Source organism: Herpailurus yagouaroundi, unplaced genomic scaffold (assembly GCF_014898765.1).
Source record: "Herpailurus yagouaroundi ecotype Mexico unplaced genomic scaffold, PumYag 183, whole genome shotgun sequence".
NCBI classification, from domain to species: domain Eukaryota; kingdom Metazoa; phylum Chordata; class Mammalia; order Carnivora; family Felidae; genus Herpailurus; species Herpailurus yagouaroundi.
In genome coordinates this window covers 5726964-5748795 of record NW_024412414.1, presented here as the reverse complement: position 1 = coordinate 5748795, position 21832 = coordinate 5726964, and the positions used below count along the sequence as shown (strand labels likewise).

General features: G+C 45.6%; 1 protein-coding gene across 9 annotated transcripts in view; it reads right to left on the bottom strand.

Moving 5' to 3' along the window:
* The window catches only part of SRGAP3 (SLIT-ROBO Rho GTPase activating protein 3), a 255609-nt gene that overhangs the window by 24160 nt on the left and 209617 nt on the right, over window positions 1–21832 (bottom strand). For 5 of the 9 annotated variants that reach the window (XM_040492081.1, XM_040492084.1, XM_040492088.1 and 2 more), the window contains 6 exons: window positions 18319–18364; window positions 17140–17200; window positions 15340–15417; window positions 5845–5979; window positions 2649–2754; window positions 2205–2432 (listed from right to left, as the gene is read on the bottom strand). In XM_040492081.1, the coding sequence (XP_040348015.1) occupies window positions 2205–2432; window positions 2649–2754; window positions 5845–5979; window positions 15340–15417; window positions 17140–17200; window positions 18319–18364 (654 nt within the window). Of the gene's footprint in view, window positions 1–2204; window positions 2433–2648; window positions 2755–5844; window positions 5980–15336; window positions 15418–17139; window positions 17201–18318; window positions 18365–21832 lie in introns of those variants that run through there. The other 4 variants (XM_040492082.1, XM_040492085.1, XM_040492083.1 and 1 more) reach the window with 3 other exon arrangements.

Below are 21832 nucleotides of genomic sequence, written 5' to 3'. Positions count from 1 at the left end.
CCCCTCACTAGACTATAAGCTTCTTCAGGCCAGGGTTTATTCACCTAGTCAGTTTTTTTTTAACTAAGTCATTGATGGAGTCCTAATATATGCCAGGCACTGTGGGAAGTAGGAGAGACGTATTGATGGGTAAGACTCTGCCCTTGTGGGCCAGGAAAGAAAACTGCTACAAGCTGAGATGTGTTATGTAGGAACAAATGAGCAGAGACAAGAACGGCTGAGGGGACCTGCATAGGGTGGTCAGGGAAGGCTTCTTAGAGGAGGTGACATCTGCAGTGCCTTTTGAAAAAATACGAACTTCATTATGAAAATTCTCCATTGCCTCCTGGATAAGGTCCAGACTCTGCACAGTGGCTTGTTTAAGACCTTTCATAACCTGGCTCCTGCTGGCCTGTGGAGCCTCCGCCCTCACCATTCACTTGGCACAAGCAACACTCTGGCCACATGGAACCACTTTCCACTTTACTGAAGGCTCCAAGCCCAGAACATTCCTTGCCCATGCCTCACCTGGCTGACTCCAGTTCATCCCACAGGTCTCAGTTAAGGTTCCTCCAGGAAGCCCTTCCTGACCTCGCTACATGGGCTCAAGGAGCCTCACTTCTGGAACTGCCTGTTTCCTCCTCCACCGGAGCTCCCTGCATCAGGGGTTAATCCTGCTCAGGTTGCATCCCTGCCCCCCTGCCCAGGGCCTGGCCCAGGACAGACACTCAACACCCATTTGTCCAACTGTTGAATGAATGAATGTTGTCCACTACAAGGAGACCCTCAGCCAAACCCCCCTTTTGGCTTTGCAAATGTTTCTAATGTAATTAATAGTTTTTCTTTCTCATGAGACACAAATGGGACAGAGGCAAGTATGGTTATTGTATATTGTTCTTTGGTAGGTACAACCGATCTTTAGGACGCTTCCCAGAACACTAATTACACACATTGCAGCAAGAAAAGAGAACTGGGAATGGTTGCAAACGCTGCGTGAAAAGCTTCTCTTTGTCCAGAAAGTACGCTTGCTGGCTGTTTAATGTTTCTGTTAGAGAACAGGGACAGACCTGCTCCTGGAGCCTCACATAAAGGTTACTACAGAGCTGTGATTACAAGACAGCGAGGCCCGTATCTCTATGGGGCGCAGGGTGGGAAACAAAGGGGCTGCAATGTCTCCCTTCTTTGAAGTGAATCAAGAGTTCAGGAATGCTTTGATAATCCAAAGACAAACCCCCCTGTAGGCACCTAGCTGAAAGCAGTGTGGGTAATACCGAAATATACAGCTGTGTGTTGTGCAGGAATGGGTATAAAGAATGAATAGGAACCCTTTGACTGGTCTCTGTCAGTTGGTGTTCTGAATCTCCTGTCCTTTCCACATTAAAAAAAAAAATGCCCTATCTTTACCACATTTTAAGGTCTTAGTCTGGGGAAGGTGGCCAGCCCTGATTTTGATTAGGTTCTAAAATTTTTCTCATGCAGCACCAGGTAAACAGAGGTACCTGACTATCAACTGCTGACCTGGCCTGGAGCTCTCAAAGAATGTGAACTCACTTTGTCTGGAAAAGAGAAGTTGTTTCTCAAGAGGTGGAGGTGGGGATTATTATCCAGCCCCCTGCTGCCTCGGATGGGCTTAAGACACACCTGGCCATTGACAGCTTAATATCTCCTAACTAATGTCATTAGCTCGCCAGACCCAAGCCTTAGCAAGGGGATATACTTCTTGGATTTATGTTGGGACCCTTGGGAAAGAGAAGGTCTTTTTCCACTGGGGATGCTCAGAGAATGTTCTCTAAATCTGGAGTTACCGTATGTCTTCCCGAAGCCACCAAGGAGAGGATGCCTGAGAATGAAGCCAATGCAGAAGAAAGCAGAGCCAGGGGCTGGGGATTGCAGGACCAATTCCTGATAATAACAGTTGAACCCCTGAATCCAGCTACACCTGAAGTCATAATCCTAGACTTTTTAGTTAAGTAAAGAAAATCAATAAATTCCCACTTAGCTTAACCCAGTTTGAGTTGTAGTTCGGTCCCTTACAAACCAAGAGAGTCCTGGCTGATGCAACTATCTCTGGTATAAGGCTGCAGCAAAGCTCAAATGAGAAAATGCATATGGGAGTAAAGACTATAAAGCAGTAAGAAAATCAAAGGGTTTCTTACTGTTCCTGCTTAACAGCAAAAACGACAGTGATGATGATAATAATAATATTAAGAGGAATGGAATCTTACCAATATTCTTCCCCTCCAGCCATGCATTTTTCATACACAGGTCCCTCTAGCTCCCGGGGGCTGGGGAAGATGGCTTCATGATGAATGATGATGGTTTTGATGACTTCGTTGACGTGTGCCTGGCAGGACACAGGGTCCTGCCCATCAGGGATGTGCATGAGGGTGGGCCCGAAGCAGATGGCCAAGTTGTAGGGGTCCATCATGTTCTCGTCACTATACTGCGAGAGGCTACAAGAAAGGAGGTACTCACAAGTCACCTGAGAAAGGTGAATCTTCCCCCCCCCCCCACCGTGGGTTCTTTCTTTTGAGGGCTCTACTCAAGTCCAGGAGGGTTCCATGTTCTGTTTTAGGAAGAGCTGCACCTGCAGAAGCCTCAGGACATCCCCTCCCAAAGGAGGCCAGGGCTGAGGCAAAGAGGGGCCCCCCCTTGGCCGGGCAACTCACTGGTTGAGGAAAGCGAAGAGGTATCTCATGACCACGATGACCACGCGGGGAAGGGTGATGAGGATTTGCTGGATCTGGTGCACCCTCTCAGCTGGGTTCTCCAGTTCTGTAACATAAAGGGGATTTTTGGGGTGTCTTTCATCCTCAGAGAGCCAAGTACAGCCCACATTTGCTCAGTCCACATGGTTCAAGGGGATTGATATGTGACTCTGACCTGGCCACTCAGAGCAAGAATGTGAGTCTACACGTTCCCTTTTATGAATGAAGCTAGAGTCAGCTGAGCTTCTGTCACCTGACACCTGTGAGTCCTGACACAGGCACGGACCATGTTTCTTTAACCCCTTTATGAACACCAGCTGCATGCATCACAGGCACGGCACAGAGTAGGCCAGAAATGAGGGTGGACTAAATAACCAACTCTAGAGCTATATATTGGCCAAGGGGCCTGATAGATGCTTGGGATCTTATCTCTGACCCCCATTTTCAGGTCAGTCCTAGGCAGAGACATTGGTATTTTTATCAGTCAGGCCAGGGGTGGGAGCAGCAAATTGGGCTTGGTAAAGAGAAGAGGTTTGTGGGCTCTGCCTTGTGGAGAGGGTGTGCAGAGGGAAAGCTGGTGCAGAGAGTGAGCCCCAGAGCTCTGATGTTTGTCTGCAAGGCTGGTGCACGTGCCTGTGCCAGATTCTTTCTCAGGAAACATGTTTTTCTCACAGCCCCTCTCTCCAACCTCCACATTCTGTCAGCGTGTTCCTTTTAAAACGCAACCTCTCTTGGGGTGCCTGGGTGGCTCAGTCGGTTAACCGTCCGTCCAGCTCTTGGTTTCGGCTCAGGTTATGATCTCACGGTTCGTGAGTTCAAGCCCCGCATCAGGCTTTTCACTGACAGTGCAGCGCCTGCTTGGGATTCTCTCTCTCTCTCTCTCTCTCTCTCTCTCTCTCTCTCTGCCCCTGCTCATGCACTCTCTCTCAAAATAAATAAATAAACTTTACAAAAGATGCAACTTCTCTTGTTTCTCCTCTGTATCCCAGGCCCTTCACCATAGGGCTTCAACCAACTTTGCCTGCCTCACTGCTTAGCTGCTGCCCCTTCCTCAAGTATCTGAAGATGATACAGAGCCATGTTTCTCAAATGACGTGGTAGTGCACGCTTCTGGACATTTACAAATCTATGAGGCATTCTTTGGGGTTGTCACAGTGACTGGAGGGCACTACTGGCATTTCGGATCCAGGGGCCAAGGCGTCAAGTGTCCTGAGTGCATGGGACACACAACAAGGCACCGCACTACCCTAAATGCCAATACTGCCCCCACCGGGAAACTGTGCCAGGCTGCCTCATCCACCATCTTCCTCTCACAGAGGGCCTTCGTGCCCCTGGGCCTTTGTACGCACTGGTGGTCTCTCGACTCTGCCCGGCACACTGCAGCCTACCTTCGAAGTCTGGCACTGAGAAGCCTTGCCCAAGCCTCCCGCAGAACTAAAAGTTCTTGGACCTTCGGTGATTCCATTGCCCTTTATAGAGGCTGCTCCATGGGCTCAGCTCCAGTCATCACTGCCCTAGTACCATCTCCACTTATTACATTTTTTTCTTGAATATATTTATTCATAAAGGAAAGTTTACCTCCCTCTGTAAATGAGAAACCAGGAACACTTGCTAGAATTAGGAGGTAACATAAATATAGATACAATGAAAGCAAAACAATGGTACTAAATTATAGGTTGTCAGTGTATTCTACAACCATTTCTGAGACTGAGGCCCCATCTCTCTGTTTAGGAGGGAGATAGACCTCTGAAATTTTTCTCCTTGAAGTAACCACAGGATTTGGGAGGGAAATCAGAAGGGATTTTTTTTTTGCAGTGTGATTCGAGGTGTGATCCCAGGTACGTGATGTCATGAGCTTGCGCCAGAGGTCAACAACCTTGTCTGCTCAGGTGATCTGCTCAGGAAATAGATTAATGGGGCTTCCGGAAACACTAGCTGAGCACATGACATGGGGCTCAGACAGGGTTGGGCCTCTGTGGCCTGGAATTTCTCCCTTTTCTTTTTCTTTTTTTCCTCTTTTTTTGAGGGAGGGAGAGGGAGGGAGAGAGGGAGGGAGGGAGAGGGAGAGAAAACGCATACCCATGCAAGCAGGGGAGGAGTAGAGGGAGAGAGGAGTGAGAGAATCTTAAGCAGGCTCCATGCCCAGTGCAGAGCCCAACTCGGCTCAATCTCACGACTGAGCCGAAATCAAGGATTGGATGCTCAACTGACTGAGCCACCCAGGCGCCCCCATGGCCTGGAATTTCTGAGGGTGATTTGGAGCTTGAAGTGGACCTAGAAAGATGAGCAGTAGGTAGTGTGGAGGGTAGAAGGGCAGAGGAAGGGTCTTTTATACCAGGCAGGTAAGAAGCTTGAAGCCTCCAACCCCCAGTGGCCCTTTCCTGGCTGCAAATCTCTCAGAGCATTGTGAGAAGCATCCCTAATAACACTGGGTGTGGGGCAGTTTTCTGTAAATCAATTAAAGAGTTTATTCTAAAATACTAAGATTTCCATATTATAATATTAAAAGGTTTATTTTTAGAAACTCCCAAAATGTTGCCTTAGGTTTGGCCATCTGATAGTCAAGGTGCCTTTACTTCAGGCCTCTAGATTGGGCTCTTGCCTTCATCCACAGAAATACCTGTGAAAGAGAACTCTGATGGCTTGTAACATTGGAAGAAGCCCACAGTCAACTTATTTTCACCATTTTTCTTGTCTGTCATATTGCTGACCTGACTCCCAAATCCTCTATGGCTCCCCATTACCCAATGGGAAAAGCTCCAGATCCTTGCAAGGTCTCTCCTCTCTTGCTCTATTTTACCCTTCCAGCCTCTTGCACCATGCACTGGCTGGGACACCCTCCTGCTGGTCCCATTGGTCTGTGTGTCCTCAAACTCTTCCCAGGATACTCTGGGTAGGCTCCTCCTAAAGCAAAACCAAGTCTTCCTCTGCCTCTTCTCTTCTAAGCGCCATTCATACCCAGGGTTGTACCATGCCATTTTCCATTATACATCATCCTGTTATCTCTACAGCTAGGTTTTAAGTTCTATGAGAACAAGGACCATACTGCTTCTTTCAGTATCCCTCCTTCCTACATAATGATGAGCCCATCGTACAACTTCAATAAAGATATGCCATGGAATTGATCATTCCACCATTCCACCTGGGAAATACTTACTAATAGTAGATATCAAATCTTGAAACCTTTCCTTAGGAAAGAGTGGATTTTCCAGTCCTCGGAAATACAGTTTTAAAACACCAGCGACTGAATTGATATCTCGTTCATTTTGATCATCCACAAGGGGGTCTTCACCTGAGAAGAAACAGGAGATGATGATTCAGCTTGGTAAAGAGACAGGAAATGTGCAGATGGCAGGAGAGATGGCCTGGCCCAGCAGCTCTCCCTGTAACTGATTTTGAAAATGTTCAAATATATGGAAATACTGTAAAACTGAAATACTGAACATCCATCACCCTTCACTCACACTCATTAACTTACACTCATCTTTTGCCATGTTTGCTTTCTGTCTTGTATTTATTATTGCTCATTGATTTGACAGTATTTTGTAGACATCATAGCACATCACTGCTAAATACTTGAACACATTTCTTCCAATAAGGATATTCTCCTACATAACCCCATAACATCATTACATCTAAGAAAAAATTAACAATAGTTCCAAAACACCATCTTCCATACATTCAAACATTCTCAATTGTCCCATGTCTTTCATAGTTTTCAAAAGCTAAGATCTGATCAATAGTCCCATAATTTATTTGGTTGTTATGATTCCTTAGTCTTATGTTTATTTTATTTATTTATTCTTTTTTTAGAGAGGGGAGGGGCAGAGGGAGAAGGAGAGAGAGAATCTTAGGCAGGCTCCATTCCCAGCATGGACACAGGGCTTGATATCATGACCACGAAATCATGACCTGAGCCAAAATCAAGAGTCAGTCACTTAACCAACTAAGCCACCCAGATGCCCCCAACTTAGTCTTTTGAACATAAAAGACAACCCAACATTTTTTTTATCATAGTTCATTTTTTACAATATTGCCTCTTCTGAAGAGTCCAGGCCAGTTGCCTTATAGAATGCCTCCCACTTTGGATTTCTCTGATTGTCTCCTCAAGAATATACTTAAGTTAAACATTTGTGGCAACAATAGTACATGGGTCATGTTGTAGACACCTTATTGTATCTGGAGGCACATAATGTCAGCCCATCTTGCTACTGGTGTTGCTAAGTGTGATCAATGGATTAAGGGGACAGCCTCCAGATCTCTGCACTGCAAAGGTTTATTTTCCCCTTTGTAAGTATAGAATATAAACTATTTTTGAAAAAAACAAGTGATGTATGTGCATGTCATTGTGCTCAACATGTTTCACCCAATGCTTTTAACATCCACTGATGATTTTTGCCTAAATCAATTAGTATCCTAGGTTGCAAAATGGTGATTTTCTAATTCTGTCATTCCTTCTACATTTATTAGCTGGCATTCTGCCATAAAGAAAAGGTTTCCCCATGCCTCCCTCACTCTTCCTCTTCTTATTGTTATTATTTAGCATCTTTAAGGGATTGTTTTTATCATTTCTAATTCAGCGTGTCATAATCCATTATCATCACTAGTCTTTGGGATGCTCAGATTGTCTCCAATTTTTCCAGGGACAAAAGTTCTTTATATATGACCTCCACTGAGCACTTCCTTGCTTTCTGGCACAAAAGATGTCCATGGATCACCTTGTACTTTCCTTGACCCAGATCTGGAATCAAACATTGCTCCAAGGAGATCTGTTTGCTTTTTGTAGGGAATGGTATTTAGAAACCAGGATATAAGTTCCAGGTGTGCTCATTGGCACAGGAGTGCTATAAAGAGCTTCTAAACCTTTTCAGTGGATACAGCAAGAATACACATTAATTCTTTTATGAGTTCACATAGTTATTTCTAATTCATATTTCAGATATAAGATTTTCTTTACCTTCATGTATTTTATATTTGGATTTCATTTTTCTTAGTGAAAATCTTGGTTCTGAATAACATTAATATTGTATCTACCTTATTCTATAATATATGTAACAGTTTAGAAAATTTTAATAGTAATATCACCACCATTAAATTTAAGATTTCTTCTCAGGGGCTTTGTTTTGGGGGGGGGTGTGGATTTAATTCTAAGAATGTATCCCATTAAAGATATATGGTCAGAAGACAAAAGGTAGATTAGTGTTTGCCTACAGTGGTGGACTAGGATTTAGGGGATAAGGGAGTGACTACAAATGGGTAGAAGGTTCCTTTTGGGGATGATGAAAAATTTCTGATATTGGATTATGGTGATGTTCACACATCTCTGTAAATATACTAGAAACCACTGAACTGTGCACTTTAAAAATGGGTGAGCTTTATGGTATCTAACTCAATAAAGCTGTGAAAAATGTATAACCAGAGCATATGTTCAAAAGTTACTCTCTGTGTGATAATCAATTTGATACACAGCTTGTTTCTACTTATATTCAATTTTAGGGTTTTTTTTTTTTTTGGAAATCCTTTTTTAAAAAATTTGCAGTTTTGAAAATATAAAGCATTTAAATTGTCCAAAAGTCAAAAACAGGTAAAAAGTTGCATGCAGACAAGCCCTACTCTTATCCTTCTCCCCTCCACACCTCACATTTGACCATTGTCGTTAGTTTCTGGTTTGCCCTGTTAAGCAAAAAGCATACATATGAATTTTTTATTTCCCTTCACTTTTTCCTCAAATGTAAGTAGTATACAATACTGCTACATACACTTGTTTCTTTGCTTCACAATAAACACTAGAAATCCCTCCATATCAGTGCACAGAGATCTTCCTGGTTCTTCTTCTTTTTTTTTAATGGCTGCAAAGTACTCTTTCGTGGATCAACCATAATTTGGTCAACCAATCTCCCGTGGACTGACAATCTTTCACTATTACAAATATTACTTCAACAAATAACCTTGTGCATGTGTTTTGGTATTTGTAAAGATGTCTCTGGTGAGGTCCTAGAAGTGGGGTTGTGGGTCTAAGTGTACATACATACATAGTTTCATTAGATAGAGACAAATTTCCCCCCACCTGGGGCTGCATCATCCTATACTCCCACGTGGCAACACAGGAGAATGCTTCTTTTCCACAGTCCTGCCCATGGAATGCTGTCAATCTTTCAAATTTTTGCCACCTGGACAGGGGTAAATGATATTTCAGGAGGGCAGCACTTTCTTGTTTAATCAAGGGCTGCTCGGCTAGATCCCCCGGAGTTTCCATGGGAGGAGATGAAAGGAAGCACAGAGCAATCTAACTCCTCTCTGAAGGTGCTGACAGATGTCTGCCTGACGGGCTTTTCCTCCTTCTCCCAGAACAGCCCACAGACTGTTCTAAGACTGGCAAGCAGTGAGGAGCAGAGCAGGAAACTCATACTTGGATCTCTTTACTCCACCTCTGTAGGAAAAGAATGCATGTCACTGCCAGGGACTCTGCTAGCCCCAACATGCTTTAGTGCAAATTAGAGAGGGCCCCCTACTTCCTTCCTGAACCAGGTCTTGTGGCTTACAGAGCACGAACCACAGTTCAGCTCCCACCTGCCTTGCCTGAGCACCCTTGTGTAGTGCCCAGCCTGAATGACTGTATATGGTGGCAGAGACACTGATGTTCCATAGGTCAACCTCTCCGATATCCCCACAGGAGGAGAGGAGAATTCCTTGTGGGGAAGGAAGAGAGAAAACATAACAAATCATTGTGTATACTGACAAAGCACTTCTCGAGTGAGAAGCGCACTTGCACATGTGATCTCTCTTAATCCTGACAACAGCACTGCATGGCAGTGAGGAAGGCAGGGTTCCAACACCACTAATCTCCCGCAAGAGAGCTGAGAGCCCAACAAGCAAAACGATTTGCCCACATTCACACAGTCAAAACAGACACTGGCAGCCCCCAGGTCTCGTAATGCCTGGGAGATGTTCTTCCTTTTACCCCTGGTTTTCAAACCTATCTGTCTGCTTGCAGACCTATCTTCCTCTCTCCTTCCCTCCTTCCTTAAGAGAATGCTAGGGGCACCTGGGTGGCTCGGTCGGTTAAGCGTCCGACTTCATCTCAGGTCATGATCTCACGGTTCGAGGGTTCAAGCCTCGCATCAGGCTCTGTACTGACAGCCTGGAGCCTGCTTCAGATTCTGTGTCTTCCTCTCTCTCTGTCCCTCCCCTGCTCACACTCTGTCTCTCAAGGATGAATAAATGTTAAAAAAAAAAAAAAAAAAAGTAAAACCCTAACCTTTTCATTTTCTTTTCAAGAAAAACTTTCTCTGAATGCCCAACATATAAAACAAAGCTGTCTTAGGGGTGCCTGGGTGGCTCAGTCGAAGCATCTGATTCTTCATTTTGGCTCAGGTCATGATCTCACGGTTTGTGGGACTGAGCCCCATGTCCGTCGGGCTGTGCACTCACAGTGCTGAACCTGCTTGGGATTCTCTCTCTCCCCTCCCCTCTCTCTGCCCCTCCTCCACTCATGCTCTCTCTCTCAAAAATATATACACTTAAAAAAATAAAAATAAATAAAACAAAGCTGTCTTAGTTGAATTGGGAGGAGAGGTCCACACCTCCCTCCTAAGCCCCCTCTGTTCCTGTAACAGCCCTTGAGGCCCCTTTGGAGAACCAGGAGTTCAAATTAGCTGTTTCCCTATTATTTACCACATATTACCTTTGTGGTCTCATGATTCAAAAGCACATGGATTTTTTTCCCCATATTGCATGTTAGCGACCCTTGTCATGCACAATTAATACATGGACTTTATATATACACACATACGTGTAACACATGGACTTTATATATACACACATACGTGTACATATGTACACACACACACACACACACACACACACACACAATTTGCTCTTCCTCTCCCTCCCAGAAGGCCATAAAAGGAAGCATCCAAATATTCTCTCCTCCTGGCTTAGGCCTTTGGCTTTCTACAAGGTGAGTCAATTTTGGTTCCAGAAATGACTGGAATTCCAGAGTTCAGGAAGAACAGGATGGTTCATGGGAACGATGGCCTCCTCTGGGAGGAGAATTACAGCTAAAATTCTGGGCAAGTCGGAGAGAAAGCTGTGTTCATGCTTGGCTAGCTAATGTCCTGGGGATGGGAGAATTATTACCCAACAGACCTGCCTGCGGCACACTCTCAGCCGGGTCTCCGGGGCATTGCCAGGGACTTTACGGCAGGGCTGTACCCAGGGCAGAGTGCACACAGCGTGTGCTTACAGGCTCTAAGGAAACGTGCTGCCAGACCAGGGGCACGGCAGGAAGCTTGCAGATGGTTTCTTGCACAAGGGCAGTTCTCGGTGGCCACAGGTCTTCCCAAGCCCGTTCTGAGGCTCAACATGATGACCCCTCCCAGCCATCTATAGGTCACAATCCTCTCCCTGGGGCAGGAGACAGATCTCTGAAGGGCCAGATGTCAAATATGTCAGACCCTCCATGCCATGACTTCAGTCTCTAATCCAAACCCTATCCTGATCTGCACAGGGTGAAAGGGCCATTGACTCCCCTTCCCACCAACCCTCCAAATAAGGAGAGACCACTGGCAACTCTCTCATAGTTACGTGCAAAGGGGACAGTGGGTTGGTTTGTGGGGGAAAAACAGAGTTTGCCCAGGAAAACTGGCCCGAGAGACAAGAGGCCAGTGTGGCTCTCTTTGTGGCAGGACAACTGCTTTCCTGCCTTTTGGGATGTTTCCTCTTCATTTTGCCAGGTTACAGAAAGATCTCAAAACTTGACCAATGAGTTTAAGGTTTGCTGACAGCAAAAAATCACATCATTAGGGATGCCCGGGTGCCTCAGTAGGTTAAGTGTCTGACTTTGGCTCAGGTCATGATCTAAAGGTTCATGGGTGCAAGCCCCACGTCAGGTTCTGTGCTGACAGCTCAGAGCCTAGAGCCTAAGGATTCTGTGTCTCCCTCTCTCTCTGCCCCTCCCCTGCTTGTGCTCTGTCTCTCTCCCTCTCTCTCTCTCTCTCTCAAAAATAAATAAACATTTTTAAAAAATCCCATCATTATCACTACCATCTCAACTAAAACCCTGGCTGACTCATGTCAGAAGAAAAAGAAAGTGGGTTTAGGAATAATGACCCAAGAATGAATTTCCTACATATTGCAATTTTTCAGAATCTTAAAGAAAACAGATCTGTGCTCCTTTGAACAGCCTCATACAAGGAACACAGGCAGAAACTTCACCCAAGAGAGAAAGAAGGGGGCCAAGAAAGAAAAGGACCCAAATCTTAAACAAATGGCAAAGGACAGGCACCCTGCAGGGACTGAGGGAGGTACATTTTAACAAATAAAAGGAAGAAAGGAAAAACATACAATGTGCTGGTTTTCGAGAGAAAATTCAGTCACAAGTTAGAGTGTGTGGGATGGAGCAGTGGGTGCAAAGAGAAATACTGAGCCGCCCTAGGCTTGGCCACCTGGTTGCCAGTGGTGCAGAGAAGTGTACCTCCTATTTTCAGGAGAGATGGGAGGTGACCCTGAGAGTCAGCTGGGCAAGGAGCCAAACCCAGGGCAGTTTGTTGGCAAACATGAAGAAACAAAAAAGAGTAAGTGGGAAATCTGGGCACTAGCCAGCCTAGAGAAGCCAGGAACAGATTTTTCTAAAAGAGACATTCCAGGGAACTATATATTTTTTTTAAGAATAAGCCAGGGTTCACCATAGGCTCAGGTGGAGCTCAAAGACAAGGCTGTTGTGGAATGAGATTCATTTTGAAATGATGGAGAGAATGACAGGAGCTGACCGCATATTTGAGGCAAAGAGAAGCAGAAAACATTTTTGCAGCTGACATTTGGATCAGGTGATCTCTGCCCAGTGGGGCTCTGCCTGAGGCGACCCAAGGCCTGTTCAGAAGAGAGAAGTCTTAAATTGCACATCACCCCTGCAAGGCACCCAAGCAGGTGACAGAAGGCCTTAGAAAATCACATTCAAGAAGGAAAGAAAGCAGTGCTCTTGGGGCAGGGATAGGGCCTGGCTTCCTGTTACAAGGAAGTTTATTTACAGAACAGAGGGAAGCAGGGACATTTGAGGCAGTGGCAGTCACCAGGGTGAAGGCACTGGGCAGTGAAGCTCACCCATGAGATTCAAGGCATTCTGTGTAATGGGAAGAACCCAAGAGGATGGAACCAGCAAAGATTTCAGACCATGGCTCTGGTGATTTACATTGAACACAGGACAGTAGGGGATTTGGGGGAAGTGAAGAAACAAAACATTGCATTGGGCTGTCCAGTGTTGTCAAGAGAAGCTCAGAGAATGATGAAGGACACTTCCATCAGGGAGGCTGATGGGAGATACTTCTTGCTTTCTGGCCTTTGCATATGCTATTCCCATTAGTCTGGAATGCCCTTTCCCTGCTTTTTCAGGCCCTCACTCTTTAAGCCTCAACTTGTGCTTTTCCTTCTCCAGGAAGACTTCTCTGGCTTTACTCCTTCTCCCCACCCCATCCGAGCTGGGCTAAGTGATCCCATACCATCCAATGCTTACTTACTCCATTGTCTGTTGGCTAAACTGGCTCCCTACTAGTCATGACTGTCTTTTGTTCCTGTTGTGTTTCCAGGCCCTAGTCCATTACCTAGCCCGGTGTAGGGCACAATGAATGTATGGTTGTTGGGAGGATGAATAAATGCATGAGTCTGAGCTCAGAACAGGGGAATTCTGGGGCTTCCTGGTCCTAAGTGCCCATGATCCAGGAGCAGACTCTAAAACAAGCTCCTGGGGACATCAGGAGGCCACTGAGCACTACATCCAGCCAGATCCTGCTCTCTAAACCCGGGGTGAAGCCAGAGGGCCAAAGGCCACAGAGGTCTGTGCTGGGGATTATAGCAGTGTCTGCTTGGGGCTGACAGAGTGCTTCTTCCACTCTAGAGCTAAACCTCAGGATGGAATCAGGGGGATAGTGAAGGGGTGAGTCTGCTCAGGAGGCAGCCCCTGCAGAGGAAGCCCAGTAATGAGAATTCCAGGCCTGGAGCCCAGGGAGAGGCATGCTCAGAGCACAGCCAACAGGGACAAACAGAATACCTCCCACGACTGTAAGAGGATTATGTAAAAGAAAGGGTAAGGAAGTGCTTTGTAAATTGGGATGTGATATACTACAGGAAAATGGGTTTGGGATTGGGGTTCTCAATTTTTTTTTTTTTTTTGGCCAAAACACTGCATAAAAAACTAAGCATTAGACCAGATGCATGAAAAAATGCTCAATATCACTCATCATCAGGGAAATACAAATCAAAACCACATTGAGATACCACCTCACACCTGTCAGAATGGCTAACATTAACAACTCAGGCAATAACGGATGTTGGCGAGGATACAGAGAAAGAGGATCTCTTTTGCATTGTTGGTGGGAATGCAAACTGGGACAGACACTCTGGAAAACAGTATGGGGGTTCCTCAAAGAATTAAAAGTAGGACTACCCTATGACCCAGCAATTGCACTACCAGGTATTTTTCCAAGGGATACAGGTATGCTGTTTCAAAGGGACACATGCACCCCCATGTTTATAGCAGCACTATCAACAATAGCCAAAGTATGGAAGGAGCCCAAGTGTCCATAGATGGATGAATGGATAAAGAAGATGTGGTATATATATATATATATATATATATATATATATATATATATACATTGTAGTGTGTGTATATATATACGCACACACATTGTAGTATATATATATGTATATATATATACACACATATATATATGTGTGTATATATATATACATATATACACATATATATGTATATATATACACACACATACACACACAAGGGAGTATTACTCGGCAATCAAAAAGAATGAAATCTTGCCATTTACAACGTGGACGGAACCAGAATGTATTATGCTAAGTGAAATTAGTCAGAGAAAGACAAATACCATATGACTTCACTCATATGAGGAATTTAAGAGACAAAACAGATGAACATAAGGGAAGGGAAGCAAAAATAACATAAAAACAGGGAGGGGGACAAAACAGAAGAGACTCTTAAATATAGACAACAAACTGAGGGTTGCTGGAGGGATTGTGGGTGGGGGATGTGTAAATGTGTAAGGGGCATTAAAGAGGACACTTGTTGGGATGAGCACGGGGTGTTACACGTAGGGGATGAATCCCTGGATTCTACTCTTGAAATCATTATTGCACTATCTGCTAACTAACTTGGATGTAAATTAAAAAATAAAAAATAAATGTAATTTAATTTAATTTAATAAAACCTAAGCACTAGCGTATTCTAAAAGCCACTCGGTGTTATCTGTATTCTTCCAAATATGCTGTATTTTCTAAAACACAGCAGCCTTCACAGACTCCTATCATGATTTCGAGTGCTTTACTAGACCCTCTTTCCCAACAACTACCGTACAGTCACTAGAGAAAGTCACTCATGTGCTGGTAAAGGTTTAACAGTTAACTCTTTGAAGGGAAAAAGACAAAGGAAGGATCTGATCTTTGCCAATTTCTGTGGTGTAAATACTCCTGCCTTGGCCGATTTCAAGCCACCAAGGTGAAGGCACTCAGTGCAAACTTGGAAAGAAATGTTGATACGAGCCAGCCCCGGCACACTGCTGCTCTAAGACGTACAACACCCATCCTGGCCTCCTATGGACACAAGCTTGAGATGGATACCTACCCCTTTCAAAAGAATTTTTTATGTCGTTGACTTCAACCTGAGATCCTGGCACTCGGAAGATCCCTTGCTGCTGGAGTCCTAAAAGAAAGGAACAAATAAACACAAAATGCCATGATGCCTTGGGCTCATCAGACCACTTGGGAACATTGATGATCCTTCCATTGCTTGTCTCTTTCTCCCACCATTCTTTTTCAAGAGTCATTCCCAATAAAGATCTCCTGGCAGAAGCCCAAAAGGGGACTTTGCAATGAACTTCAGCCGGCCAAAATACTCTGAGGCATCTTGCTTCATATGTTATCTCTTATCAGGGCTTGAAGGAAAAGGCCACAAGACGTTTATATCAACCCAGGACCAGTGAGTAACTTCCAATTTAGCCAACAGACACTTTGCCTACCAAGTTCATCTGGTACACTGGGATCAAGTAGCTTGGCCTGAGTTTACAGCCGCCATTTCAGTGTAACAGCCACAGAGATTTTGAACAGGAATGATCAGTATCACTCACTCAACCATTCCCACCCCCCACCGGCAGAGACATCTTCTTCCTTTCAGAAAAGCTAGAGTCGAGAGTACATGCTGGCCTGGGATCAACGAGTTTGGGGAACATTACATCATTAAAGAAAAACAGTCTCTTTTCTTTAATGTGTTTCTATAAGGCTATAACAAAGAGGAGACCCTGATACCTGACATAATAGTAATGACATAGGATTATAATAGGACTGAACAGTCATCTATGGAATTGAAGGGATTAAAGGGGCCTCTCTCGTCTTAGGTGGGAAGTAATGGGGTGACTGTGATCTTTTCCCTCACATTCAGTTTTTCTATATAAAACAACTCTTTGCATTATAATTTAGGAAAGTGTTTACCTCTTAAAGGCAGGCTTTAAACCAAGTTTGGTCTGTACATAGTACATGCTCAATAAAAGCTGGTTTATGTCTTTCCTTAGCCAATATCAAATTTCTACCGCCTGTGTCTTTTATCCCATCCTCCTAGCTCCTTCCTATTCAGTCACACTTGTCTTCCTTCTTACACGAGACCTTTATACTTGCCACGCTCTCCACTGGAGATTGCATGGCTGGCTTCTTGTACTCAAATATCATCCCCTCAGACATGTTTCTCCTTACCTCCTTCGCCAAAGCAGCCCTGCTGCCCTCCAGCCATTCTATATCCCCTTTTAATTAGTCTCTAGGCATTGCCACTACCTGAAATTGTATTATTTATCTACTTATTTCCTTGCCCTTTTAATTGGTAACATAAGCTACCTAAGGTCCGCACCTCCCCTGTCTTAGGCATTCAATGCCTGTATTCCTCCCCATTGTCAGAACAGTGCCTGCTCCGCACTCTGAAAATACAGTTTTCGAGAGGTGAATGAACGAATAGATGGAGGTGCAAAGAGGCACAGGGGATACCACGGTCAGCAAATCCCAGACCCTGTATTTCCTTTATGGAGCTTACTGCAATCAAACTGCTAACTCATTGGTTGGCTACGTTCAGTGCTCAGAGCACAGAGCTCTGACGCGGGGCAGGAGAGGGGAAGGAACTGACATGATCCTCCTACCCATGCCTTCCCTGACCCTCCGTTCTCCTAGATCCTGGGTGTTCTCACCACCACCTTCTGTCCCCAGACATATGAGGCTCAGAAGGGCACTCAGCACAGCAGCTGTGCCAAGAAGCATTTTCTCTCTAGGAAGCAGGGAAGTAACAGGAAGCCTTCCAAGATGAATTAGCGTCTCATTTCCTCTGACAACAGCCCAGCACCTGTTCTGGAGAGGGCTGAGAACACTGCCCCAAGACCGAGCTTACCATATAAATTGATGTACCGGATGCAGCTCTCGACTACAAGTGGTATAGCTTGTCCTGAATCCTTAAGAAAAAAAAAGAAATTGTGAGTTGTACTGGGCATGGCAGCCGGCAGAGGAAAAACGACAATGCAGACACAGATTATAAACTCAAGCCAGAATATTAGTACCATCGGATTAGTAGGAAAATAAGCAAGGAACTGCTAATCCTAAAGTCTCCACAAACAGTTAAAATAGAAAATCTCCAGTTATGTGCAGAAAAGACATAGCTATGATAATTTTAAAGAAATGCTCTGTCTTCTTACTCAGCTGGGAAGAAATCAGGACTCAGGGGGTTGACAGGCACATCGGGGAAGGGGAGGGAACCCACCCGACAGATAGGGTTGGAGTTTGCTCTTGAAGCGAGCTCTGCCTTCACTCCACTTTGCCCCACTCAACCCTTATCCTCCCAGTGCTCGAGCACAAAAAGGCAGGATTCAAAGGCCTCCTTCTAGCATGGCAGTATCTAATGCTTGAATTAAGAAGAACACACTATGGGAGGTAAGGATGGCCCCAAGGGTCCTTTTGAGCTCTGAGAAAGGAAGGCCAGGTCTACTCCTGAGGTTACAATCTAAACATCCAGGCAGATGCTTTGTTTAACAATAAACATGTTACGAGGAAAAGTTCTGGAAACAGCTAATGTCAGCCATTGACCATTGAATGGCCAACCTTAGTCAAAAAGGCTGTATAAGACACAGCTCTAAATATACACGTCTATGGGGGAGGTGGTGAATCTACTTCCGATTACATCTTCCTAGATGGGCCCATGGCCACAAAGAGCTGGGCAAGGGGTAGTTTTCTCTTGGATTCCATGATTGGTTGATCTCTCTGTTATTTTGGGTCACTTAAAGAACATAAAGACATTTTTAAACTGTCTTTAAAAGAGGCCAAATTAAATCACTAGCTTCCTCAGGTGAGGAAACAATAAGGCATATGTAACATGCTCTCGTAAAGGGACAGAAAACACCCACAGATTTCAATGCCTTTGGGGTTCCTCCACACCCCACCTGTGAATTCACACCTTGATTAACTACGGTCAGGGAGAGGATAGAAAAACGGACCCTTTGGCAATAGGCATGGTGAGCCCTGCTCTAGAGGTCAATACTAAAGACAGGTTCCATTCAGTTGAATGGAGCTAACGGACCTTTCTAGTAAATACCTGGTTCCTGGTTCGAGCATTTCTTCTTCCTCTGATAACAAAAAATAAACAGGCAGCAGAGCAGGAGAAAAAGAAAAGATTATGCAGGAGTAAGATCAGTTAGAGTAAGCAGATCCTTCAGAGTCCGTGAACGCCGAAATGCAATGGCAGCCAGCAACGGTCCTGGGGAGACTGCCAACCAGTCTGCCGATGGGGAGGGCCGCCCATGCACCTCAGGGCCTCGTAGGAGCTCTGCACCCTGCCCCCAGCTAGCCTCCCAGGGTGCCTGCCTCGGACACCAGGTGGCAAAGGGGCCTCTATCAGTCCTTGTCAAGTGCAGGGATGTGTGTACCGAGGTGTGTGCTCAGCCCCTTCTCCTCATCCCATGTTTAGCTTCTCCTCAACACAGGGGCTGTTACTCACCGATGGGCAAGGGCCCACCTAAGACACCTTAAGGTTAGCCCAGCTGCCCACAAAAAGGAGGGCACACACCTTCAGGCGTCTACTGTAACACTGTCCCTGGGAGTCAATTCAGGAAACCTCATTCTTAGTAAAAAGCTAATTGTACCAAGACTGTGTTTATTAGGTGCCCTCTGGATACAACCCGACAGGACTCCACCTGATTCCACATTCGAACAGCTTCCCATGCTTTCCTACCAAACACCCTGGGTACCTTTTCCTGGGTATCCATTGGCTTTGCTCTCCTTCCTACCCCGACCCTCACACTGGCACTGAGAACACCTCAGGGAACCCCAAAGATGAGAAAGGCCTGCGGAAGGGAGGGCAGTAAAGAGTCAAAATGTTGTTATGATTTTGTAGGTAGCACTGGAGCCTTTCCTTTCACTAAAGCCACTGACGCCACCCATTTTCAGGGGAGCACGGTCTGTTCGTTCTTCCATATGCACAGCAGTCAGGCTCTGGGGTGGGTGCCACGTCTCATCCAGGCTGCTTGAGAGGCTGACCTGAGACAGCGGAGGATGGATGCCTTCTAGCTGGTGACATCTGTCCAGTACCCAGCATCTAAACAACTAGAATTATACGTTGGCTAAAACGACCTGAATCCTAGAATGGAGCAAACAGCCTGTCAGATGGGACTGTATGAACAATCTCCTAAAAGCTAATGACAACAACAATGGCTAGTATTTCCATAGTGCATACAGTATGCCAGGAGTACTCTAGAAACATGGCATATATTAGTCCATTTGATTGCGTCACACATGCATGAGGTAGGTAATTAATATTCTCATTTTATAGAAATGGGGTGAGGGCTCTGCCTCCCAAAATTTATAATAAAATTTAAGTGGGCTTCAAAATTTATAATAAAAATTGGGTTTCCTTCTGGCTGAGAGGAACAACAACAACAAAAAAATCAAGGATGTTGAAAAGGATGTTCCGAGGACCCTAGAAATCTATAAACGTATCCGTCATTCTTAACCTGGGGATGCTGCCTCGTCCCACTAAAACCCTCATCATCACAGAGTCCCAGGGATGTTATTTTACCAAAAAACCTTTCACAGGTTTGGCATTTCAAAGCTGGGCGTTCTCCAATCATGCAGAATCTTCTTCCAGACGGCACGTGAATCATACGAGAGAACTACACTCCATTCACAAAGGCTGAAGGACTGAATATATCATAACTGCTTTCTCATTCTCTGAAAGTGAATAACCCTTAAGGCGAGCCCCTGCTGCATGTAAGGGCATCTACACACTGCCTAGTCATAGCAGGCACACGGAAGAGTTTGTTGAGCTGCCCTGAGAGTTTGTGGCATAAGCACAGTGTGACTAGGAGGAAATGCAATCGTGTTTAACAAATATACCATTTTTTTTTCCCAGCCAAATGAGTGTTATTCTTCCGAGTCCCCTGAGGAAGAGGCTGGGCACTTATTCCAACAGTGTGACACAGGCTAAGTGGCTTTTCAGAGCCGGACAGCCAGCCCCTCTGTAGCATATGCCTCTTGCCATTTTCTACCTCCAGGGGTGGGGCAGCGCTGAACTGAAGGATGCTTTTCCTTCCAACGACCAGGGCGTCCGTTCTGATACGAAGTTTGGGCACCACCGACCAGGGCCATGCTACAGGCTCTGAGGAACACTGACCAACGGCAGCCCTGACAGTATATTTAGCATAAGAATGTGGTGGCTTCCCAAGGTGACTTCCTCTGGGGGCAAACGTGTGGTTGAAGAAGTTCTGATGTGTTTCTCAGGAGGAAGAAGGTCAAATTAGTTGGCAGTCACACACTGCATGTAGGAGCTCTCTATTAAAAGACTATTTCATTAAACAGAACACCGAATTTTCAAGTCCTGTCGGATAGGAGTCAGTTCCTTCCAAGTGCCCTGACTTATCACCGGTTTCCAAAGAGCTGGGCAAATCCAGGAAGGGCGTGCCTGTCTCTGGGCCTTCATTCATGGTCGTCCTCCTTTCAGGGACTTCTGTCCTGCTCCTCTCTGCTTTATTCCTACCCTTTTCTCACCTCCCCCTGCCCCCCTGCCCAGTGCCCCTGCAGAAGTCTCCCCTGTGTCCTAAGGCTCCCAGTGCTTCTTGCTCTGAGCTCCCATGGAACTTACTTGCAGTAATTCAGAGCGCGCATCCTGAACCACCTTAGCTTTCTGTGCTGAAAATCTCCCGAGCAGCCCTATATGCCCCTTGGAGGCAGGGAGAATAGCTAATGTTCCTTTTGGTCCCCTCTCAGCTATGGGCAGTGGCTCTTCCAAGGGTAAGGGTGGACTGAGAAGAAGTCTTGGTGGAGACAGGAAGGGAGATAAAGAAAGAAGGACTCGATGCAGCTGTGTCTTCCATGACCTGATGGATGGCAAACTGCTCACTCCGGGTCCCCTCCAAACAGTACCTCTTTCCTGATGCACCCAGGGGCACCCCTCCTTTTTGGATCCTCCGTGCCTCACCTTTAGGTATCCTAAAGCACCCCTTGCTGCTCCCTGCCCCTGGACCGTCCCAAATGGTTCCCTAATGTTCCACTGTCCCCTTCCCTACTGTCCCTTCCCCAGAGCTCAGCCCATAGGCAGAGACAGCTCTGGGACCCAGGCTGGCTCTGCTTACCTGGTCCCATGCCTGCCCCCTCACCCCATCCTGCAGGTCCCGTGCACAGCCTGTCAGGACGGAGGAAAGAGTACACTGAGCAGGGATAGCTTCCATCACTCCTAAATTGTCAGCAAAGCCGAAGAGCATTTAGTTTTCTCCTGCTTGACACCAGCCTTCTTTTCTGCAGAAAGTGTCTTTGCTGGATAACGGAGGGCTCTCAGATAACTGGCAGGGACCTTCTCCCCTGCTCCCCCTAACTAATGTTTCTCAAGCATTTCCCTGCCCCCTGCTTCCCTTTGCAATTCTGTGGCCAGCTTCAGTGTCCTTGAGCCATTCATTCTATCTGGGATGCCTTGGTCCTCTGCCCTTTGCATCCAGGAGGCAAGAAAAGAGAAAGTCACTGAGCTGCAACACTTTCATGTTTAGTTTAGGATGTACAGGGTTAATCTAGAATTCTAAAGGGACTACCCCAGCTCAATGCCTAAC